The sequence below is a fragment of the Mandrillus leucophaeus genome, unplaced genomic scaffold (genome assembly GCF_000951045.1).
Source record: "Mandrillus leucophaeus isolate KB7577 unplaced genomic scaffold, Mleu.le_1.0 Scaffold80, whole genome shotgun sequence".
NCBI lineage: Eukaryota > Metazoa > Chordata > Mammalia > Primates > Cercopithecidae > Mandrillus > Mandrillus leucophaeus.
The window spans coordinates 4,964,556-4,973,550 of NW_012108697.1; the positions used below are offsets into that span (position 1 = coordinate 4,964,556).

Sequence of the window (8,995 nt, forward strand, 5' to 3'; positions counted from 1 at the left end):
GAGGAGCAGGTTGGGGTGTTGAAATCGTACGCAGTGGCCAGGGAGAATAGAGGATGTGGCCATGAGTAAAGACAAAGGAGGCGAGGAGCAAGCCAGGAAGACTTGTGACTCCTTGGCAGCAGCAACACCTGTAAAGGCACTGAGGGCGGGAGGTGCCTGGTACACTGGAAGAACAGCAAGCCCTGCTGCCTTCATGCCAAAGTTCAGTTGCCACCTGTTATCTGACTCCTGGGGCAGCCCTGTGGGGTCTGGGCTTTTCTCAAGTTCATCATACAGAGTTTGAGGACAGTGCAAAATACTCTCTGTTCTGCTGTCATTCCAACACAGTGTTGGACTGCCTGGCTCCAACCTAAAGAAACAATCTGTGAGGGGCCCCAGTAAGTCCCTACTGACTCCACCCCAAGGCTATAAAAGGCAGAACCAACTTGAGGGACAGAACTGTGGGGAAACTCTTGGGGCTTTCTGAGACTCTTTTTCCATCTGGGCTCTTTGGCTGACACATAGTGTCACCTTAAATGAGCAATGTTATACAAACCGATGAGAGCAGGGTAGTAAAACAGTAGGAGAAATGGGGTCGTCAGAGCAGAGTCTCAGGAGTGTGAGTAGAAGTGCAGGGAGCAGTTCTACCTCTCAGCCTAGGGGGAGAGAGGGTTGGCAGGCTGGTGGTATCCACATGAAGCCCAGGCTTTCCTTGAGCCCCTGCCAACTCTTGCTCTCTGCCCATCATCCATCACCAGCAACTGGGACCCTTCCAAGCAGATATACTTTTAAAAATATCCACTGGTTCACCAGGTCTTTGGGATGCAGTTCAAGTCCTTGGTGAGGCACACAATGTCTTCCATGAGCCCACCTCACCCTCTTCCCTAATCTCATCTCCTGTGCTTCCCCCTGCTATGCCAGTTAGGAAAAATTGTGGCAGACTTTGTAATGGGCAAAAAAAGACTACTGGGTGTCCTTTCACTGGAATGCTGGGCATTTGTCTAGCACATCCCTTCAGGGCATCTGATTCTATAGAAGTCTGCACCTTTCATTGTCTTGAACTGAGCTATTTTACAACCATATAAGTTGCAGAAATCAGATCCTAATACAAAGGATTCTTGTTCCTAGAGGTACACAAGAATTGTCTCTGCTGGAGATGCAACCGATTCCCTGCCCCCTGTGGAAGGGGCCACTTTTACAACTATTAGCAAATTCATTTTAGCATTCCTGATTGCCTATATATGTTGCCTGCTCTTTGGATTCTCTTTCGAGTTGGTTTTTGCATCTTATGATGCCCTCATTAATTAATGAGTTGAATAAAACCTTTGACATGTATTCATTATATATTTGCATCAGAGTCATGATTTTACTCTTTAAAAACATTATCCCTACTATGTCCTAAAGATGCAGCCATTCCAAGTATCTCCAGGTTTTTCAAAACAGTCTTTCTTTTTCACTTTTGCCCTTGCTTCTGCTTCTATCAAGAACCCTGGTGGGGCACGGTGGTTCGCGCCTGTAATCCAGCACTTTGGGAGGCCGAGACAGGGGGATCACGAGGTCAGGAGTTCGAGACCAGCCTGGCCAACATAGTGAAACCTTGTCTCTACTAAAAATATAAAAATTAGCCGGGTGTGGTGGTGCACACCTGTAATCCCAAATACTAAGGAGGCTGAGGCAGGAGAATCACTTGAACCTGGGAGGCAGAGGTTGCAGTGAGCTGAGATTGCACCACTGCACTGCAGCCTGGGCAACAGAGCGAGACTCCATCTCAAAAAAAAAAAACCACAAAAAACCCAAACTGCTTTTTTCTACTTTTAATACTCAGCTCAAATATCACCCTCTCTGAGTAGCTCTTTTCCTGTTCCTGCGCAGAGTTAATAATTGCCCACAGAGCAGCTCATTCGCTGTAAATGCTGGCATGAGTCCCATTGTATACAAATTATTTTTATATTAATAGGTCTGTTTCCACCATTGGACTTCAGTCTCTGCTATAACATGGACTATGTCCTATTCACCTTTGGCTCGCCTATACCTAGCACACCACCTGGCAAAGTGGCACCTCCATCTATACATGTGGGAACGAATGCTGAAGTAGCATCCAAAAGGGTGACTCTTCGGTGTTCATGGAGTTGAGATTTGGGCTCCTTATTTGCACTTAGTATTGTCACCAACTCCCAGGTCAGAATGACTAGAAGATACGTGTGGAGGATTTAAAAAATTAGGCTTCTTATGCATATTGCCAAACCTTACTTATCCTACCCCTACTTAAATATAGAAGGCTCTGGCAAGAAGGAAGTGTAAGCCAAGTTGGAACATAAACCTGGTAACCAGAACCCTCCTTGTGATGCCCCTTTGTGAACTGAAGCACTGCTGCAAGCCCTCAGACCTTTCAGATGCTGGAATGAAGGTGCCAGCCAATTGCCATGCATTTTTTTTTCTTTTTTTTTTTTTTTGAAACAGAGTTTTGTTCTTGTCATCCAGGCTGGAGTGCAATGGCATCATCTTGGCTCACTGCAACCTCTGCCTCCCGGGTTAAAGTGATTCTCCTGCCTCAGCCTCCTGAGTAGCTGGGACTACAGGGGTGCATCACCTTGCCTGGACAATTTTTATACTTTTAGTAGAGACGGGGTTTCACCATATTGGCCAGGCTGGTCTCAAACACCTGACCTCAGGTGATCTGCCTGCCTCAGCCTCCCAAAGTGCTGGGATTACAGGCATGAGCCACTGTGCCTGGTCGCCGTGCATTTTTATTAGAGTGGAGGTAAAACACTGTGGACAGCTCTGGGCACCCAGTTTAATTTAGTGGGTGGTGGCGGCTTCTCTTTCACCACCTCTCATCAGAGCTCTAGAATTGGTAAATGCTTTTGGCAGGAGGGAGGACAGAATGAACCAAAGATCTAATCTCCCTTGGGAGGCTCTTTGGATACAAACACTTCAGGGCCACTCCCTACTGGACAAACAGGACTACAGGTCTTTCCATCAAGTCCCGCCCTAACTTCTAGTAAAGGCAACAGGTGCCGTGGGATTTGGGGCCAGATCTCCTGGGTATAATTCCGGGTCTGCCATTTCCTCACTGTGTGTTCTTGGACAAATAACGTAAGTTCTCTGTGCCTCAGTTTCCTCATCTGCAGTAACAATAGTACCAAGCTCAAAGGTTGGCACTCAAAACCTGTGAGGATTAAATGAGTTCATTGAGATAGTGTCTCGCACAATGCCTAGCACATAGTAAATAGCCAGTAAATGTTCATTCATTCAATAAACGTTCATCCTCATTATATTATTACGATTATTCTCCTTCAGGGCCTGCCTCACCTTACCTGGGGAAGAGATTGATCATTACCTCATTCTCTGCCACTGTGTTTTCTTTTCTATCATCAGCTCCTTCTTGGTCTCTATCAGGTCTCTTGGTTTTATTTTTCTCATTCTGCTTGGACTTGGCGCCCTCAGGGGCCCTAGTGACCTTTGGCCCCAGCCCATCTTCCTTGCCTGAGTCATCGGGATGGGGGTGTCTGCTTTCCCGCAGCCTGACCTCATCCTTCCTCCTGGACCTCCCAAGGCCATCCTGCTGCTGCTTCAGATACTTGTCCAACTTGACTTTGGGCTCTTTCCAGTAGTAGCCATCTTCGCGGCTTTTGTAGCTGGACACAGAGTGGGGCGGGTTGGGAGATCCAGACCTCAGGTACTTCTCTCGGTGGGACCTCCCTCCTTCCGGTCGCTCGTCCAACTCAGCCTTGTCCAGTTGCCGGGGGTGGTGTTTGCGATCATGTGCCCAGGGGTCCATCCTGTCCCTCTTGTCATCCCCGTTCTCCCTCCAGGAAGCCGGGTCTCGTTCTTCCTCCCTCCTGGCATAGGGAGAGTGCTCCCAGGAGTCCCGGCTATTGCCCCAGTCAGCCCGGGAGGGGCCCGGAGGGCTGTGGGAAGAGCTGCAGGAGGTGAAGCTGGGAGTGTGGGACCTCGGGGAGAGTGACCGGCTCACCGGACTACGAGACCGCGGCCTTTCTGGGCCATATCTGTGAGGGAACCAAGGAGCAGGATTTAGAATCTTCACGCCTCCCATCCCACCCCACCCACACACAGATACAATCTCTCTCTTAGATATACTGTGTACACTCTTAACTCCCAACTCTACACAACCACATAGAGTGGTTCGGGAGAAAGCCTTTTCCTCCCTTCTGGCTTCTGTGCAGGGGACTTCTCCTAAGCACAGTACTGGCCACTCTCTATCCCTTTACTCATCCTGCTCCTGGGAACTAGGAAGAAGAACTAGGTTGCTTTGGCTCAGCTCCAGCTTGCCTTCTCTTAGAAGGGAGCTATGCTCAGGGAGCGGACCTCTGACTCTCCTCTTGGGGGTGTGCAGGGTGGGCACTGGGGGGCAAGATTGCCCTAGTCCAGCCTAGTGGGTAAGGCTGCCCAACCCTGGGTGCTGTTAGCCGGCCTCTTAGCCAGAAGACTTGAAGCCACTTCTACATTTGGGCTGTATCAGAATAAAGCCAACCTCTTAGCCTCCACTTTTCTCATTTATTTCTCAGCTCAATTTATGCATGGAAAAGGGATGCTAATTATTGGGGAGGGTAGGCTCAGAGGTTAAAAAAAAAAGAATTAGGAAGGTATTTTAGGGTTGGAAGAGACTCTAGAACTCCGACCTACACATTTGAGATGAAGAAACTGAAACCCAGACAAGGACCCCAACCTGTGTAAAGTTCAGAGCAAGACTCCCTAAGCTCCCTCCGCTCTGCTGCAGAATTGCAGGTGGCAGGATGGGACTTTACACGTCTTTTAAAAACCCAAATAATCATAATTAAAAAAAAAAAACAGATAAACTAATAAACAAATAAAGATAGCAAGCCTGAACAGTTACATACAAAGATATACACACACATATATACATACACTTTGAAGACTGTTTGGTTATTAAGCAGGTCAACTGAGTCATATATCCGATACTCTAAAAGGATGGGCATTTTTTCATTAAGTTCCCAAATACAGGAAAATCATGCAGCCCTCACTGACCAGGGGACACCGAGGTGCATCTCGCTAGGACCAGGCTGCCTTGACCATCATGGGGGAAACAGCCTGGGCTTGTGTCCTCTACTGGGAAGTGACAGCACCGCCTACGGCCACTGCAGCAAGAATCCCAAGATGTGCCAGCCAGGTGCCTGCTCCTGCAGTTTTCTACCTCGGTTCTCTGCAGGAACTATCTTTGTAGGGGAGTGACAGTGGTCAACTTGTAGCCCCAGCTTGGCCTGATCACAAACTTCGGTTGGAAGAAATGGGTTGGAAAACTGAATATATTCAATGTTCAGAGAAAGTGACTGTTCAAATAACTGATTTTTTTAAACTATCTACATTCTACTTCCTACACCTACATTCAACTCGTGAAAAACCAAGAGCTGGTTCTAAACAGAAGCCAGTTTAGACTTCTGGACTGGTGTTTTTCATAGGGAACATGGAAAGGTGGGACCCAGAAAAGCAGATGGATGGGGTAGGGGCAAGAGCAGGGCACAGCATGACTCAAATGCCCCTAAGAATGAGAAACAGGAGTGTGTTCCCACTGCCCAGAACCTGCCTGGAGACTTAGGGCTTGGGGCCTCACCTGTCTGCTTCCCGGAACAGGTCCCTCTCCCTCTGGGAATGGATGTCCTGGATGATGGCAGCCACAGCCTTCCCGGGTTTCTAGCAAAGTCAGAGAGATCACCATCAGATCAGAGATGGCCTTGCAAACACCAGAGGGAAGCAGCTCTGACCTGGGTCATTCACTGCCTGGTCCACCAAAAGGGAAAAAGTGCCTTGTGTGGAGAAGACAAAAGGTATAATCCAATGGATGAGTGTGAGTATAATGCTAAACTGGGTAGGGCCGAGTGGCCCAGAGAACACTGAGTGGTGGTCCATCGAACTGGGGAAGGAAGGAGCCTGGTGTTCACATCCATGTGCTGGAGACAAGCAGCATTTGTTAATACCCACCTCTGCCTGAATTAAAAAAATAAAATAAAATGTGTAAGAAAGAAAAGGAGAGAGGGATGGAAGGAGGGAAGGAAGGAAGGCAGGCATGCATTGTAAACTTGGAGAGACTTGAAGATCATTGACTGCAGCCTCCACCTTTAATATCTATGGAAACTTAGAGCCAGAGAGGTTGAGGCAGGGTCTCTGCTCTGCACAGCTCCAGGGTCACCAGCCACCTTGTGTTCTGTGCAGTTGGTGACTCTTGGAGTTGTGTTGGGTTAAGGAACACTTCAAGGTCACGCAGATAGTGAAAAGAATCAGGACCTGACACCAGGTATTTTAACTCCAAGTTCCTTTCCATGCTTTCCATGCCCTGTGCCCCCTTCAACACCTCATGCACAGGTATCAGCTGATGCTCAAAGTAAATCTGTGAGGAGGGTGGCATAAGCTGGGAGTCGGGCTTCACAGCTGAGAATAGTAGGCAACCAGGGCTCCATCCTTCCCTGAGATCATTAGACGGTGGCTATGCCAGGACAGGACTAACCCCAGCCCCCCATTCCCAACCAAAGCCCTTTCCTAAACCCAGAATGGACACACGATAACCAAAATAAATAAATAATAAACGATTTAAAAAAAAAAAATTCACAAGCACAAAAGGCAAGTCAGGAGCATCTTCCTGAAGATGATGCAAAATTCATCCTTTAAATAAAAATGTATCAAGCAGAGCAAATTTTATGGAATATGAGTTATATCTCACAAAAAAGGTGATTTTTTAAAGACCAAGGCTAATAACCCTCAGTCTATGTAAACTTTTGATAATGAGTTTTATTAAATTTAATCAACTGCTTTTATCCTTGATTTTTTCTATGTAATTTGCAAGGAATCACGCATCTTTTTAAAATTTTTTTTAAAGAAACGAGGTCCTGCTCTGTCACTCAGGCTGGAATGCAGTGGCACAATCACAGCTCACTGAAAGCCTCAACTTCCCAGGCTCAAGTGATTCTCCCACTTCAGCCTCCCAAGCAGTTGGGACTACAAGGGCTCATCACCACATCAGGCTAATTTTCTCAGTTTTTATAAAAGACAAGGTCTAGCTATGTTGCCAGGACTGGTCTTGAACTCCTGGGCTCAAGCAATCCTCCTGCCTTGGCCTCTCAAAGTGCAGGGATTACAGGCATGAACCACCACGCCCAGCTAAATCATGCACTAAGAGCCATACAAATGTTAAAAAGCATCATGTATCTCATTTGACAGATGGGAAACTCAGGTCCAGAGATGTGATCTAGCTGGACTAGCACAGTATGAGTGCTCTAAGTGGCGTGGCTGATTATCTGTTATTGTTGAGATAGAGGGTTGGGCTGGGAAAAACAGAGTAAAGGTGAGAATGAAGGAGGAGCTGCCTGCAGTTTCAGGGAGAGAGGTCAGGGCTAGTACACAGAAAAGAGACATAAAATGTTCAAGTGAGGGAGGGACCTCACCTCTTGTCATACGGAGATGCAAAGTGAAAGAATGTCAAAGAGAAGGCAGTGACTCCTTCATCTGTGCTCGTGAATAAGTCAGAGGTTTTAGAAGTTAGCCAATCCTCCATTCAAGAAAAGGCCCAGGAACTCAGCACTGGGCAGGATGTCCACCAGAAAAGGCACCACAACTTTGGCAAATGGTCCCTTATGTCAAACTGAAGCTGCAGAGATCGACCCTTTATAAAGCACCTGAAAGTGCCACCTACAAATAACCAGATCACCCAAGACTCACACTGGCTTCCAGCACCTCAGCTGCTTAAACTGGACCTTGTTCAGACCAAGGCCAAACAAGGATAGAAGCCAAGGCTGTTGGCATTGGCCAAGAAGAAAGTTGCTGTCCAGGATGTCTCCTCCCACCCCACCGTGTGGCTAGAGACCACCGGTCCTTCAGCCAGGGTCGGCTGTCACTTGGGGTAGAAGAAGAAGGCTCACTTGAAGCTGATAGAACTTAATGTGGATGCCACCAAGTGGGTCTTCTTCCTGCCTGCCCACCTTGGGCCACACAAGTGACTCCGGCTACTGTATCATCAAGGGAAAGCCAACTGGGATGGCTAGTCCCTGAAAGGACCTGTCACAGCAGGCACCAAGGGAGCAGCGGAGCTTGGGAAAGCTGGTGGGAGCCATCAGGACCAAGACCATGTCATGAGATCTGCCATCACCGGGGAAGCCACACCCCAGGTCCCTCCCAAATCTGTGGTTTGCACTGCCACATTAGAATGGACAAAGGCTAAAGAATGTGTCCCCAAACTGGGATAAATGTATCTGGCAACTCTTTAGAACATAAAAATAAAATTCCCCATGGGAATTGGATGGGGAGCTTTCTGTTGTAAAAGGAGTCCCCAAGGTTCCAGTTTTCTTCTGCTCTTCTGGAACTTCATATTCTCCTGGTTATTCCTTCCAGCTCAGATCCAGGAAAGGCCGACGTGGGAGGAGGATGGTCTTGGCAGGGAGTGGCTGAGGTTCTGCAGATTACCCATGGCAGAGTGACTATGAGGGTGGGGCTCAGGCACATGGGGGCAGGAGCAGGTCAGGCCAATGTCAGGGCCAGAGGCATTCTACAAGCTCTCAGTCCCTTCTGCACCTTGGTTATCACAGATGGCACCCCCAGGCCCTTCCCCTCAGGGGTGCCCCCAATGAGGGGCAGAACAGGCTGATCAGACACTGCAGATGAAAACATCCTCTAGTGGCCCGTGCAGTTTCCCAGGAGTCAAAGAGGTGCAGTTAGAGTGGACTTAGAAGAGCCTCTCCTTGGCTTAAACCTTCCTCTGTCCCTTATTTTCTTAACGACAGAACGTCCTCCTGGGGTCGCTTTCAGCCCATACCTCCTGGAGTTACTTCTATCCGGATCGCAGGTCCCCCGTGAGGGGCCTCCTACACTAACGGTCTTCACACAGCCAGCACCAGCACAGAGCCTGGCATGGAGCAGGCGCTGCCTAACACCCATCTCAATATGCGTGGCTGGAGAGATGGAAGGAGGTGGCTGCAGAGAATGAATATGAATCTGCAAATACTACATGCTGGGGCTAGTGGTCACAGGTATTGTGATCCCTCCCAAG

The 8,995-nt window shown here is 48.3% G+C and overlaps 1 protein-coding gene across 1 annotated transcript in view; it reads right to left on the reverse strand.

Annotated features, from left to right (window-relative positions):
- The window catches only part of RBM20 (RNA binding motif protein 20), a 227,345-nt gene that overhangs the window by 27,346 nt on the left and 191,004 nt on the right, over positions 1-8,995 (reverse strand). The window contains exons 8-9 of the mRNA XM_011967546.1: positions 5,573-5,652; positions 3,320-3,989 (exon numbers count right to left, since the gene is read on the reverse strand). Of these exons, the coding sequence (XP_011822936.1) occupies positions 3,320-3,989; positions 5,573-5,652 (750 nt within the window). The remainder of the gene's footprint in view (positions 1-3,319; positions 3,990-5,572; positions 5,653-8,995) is intronic.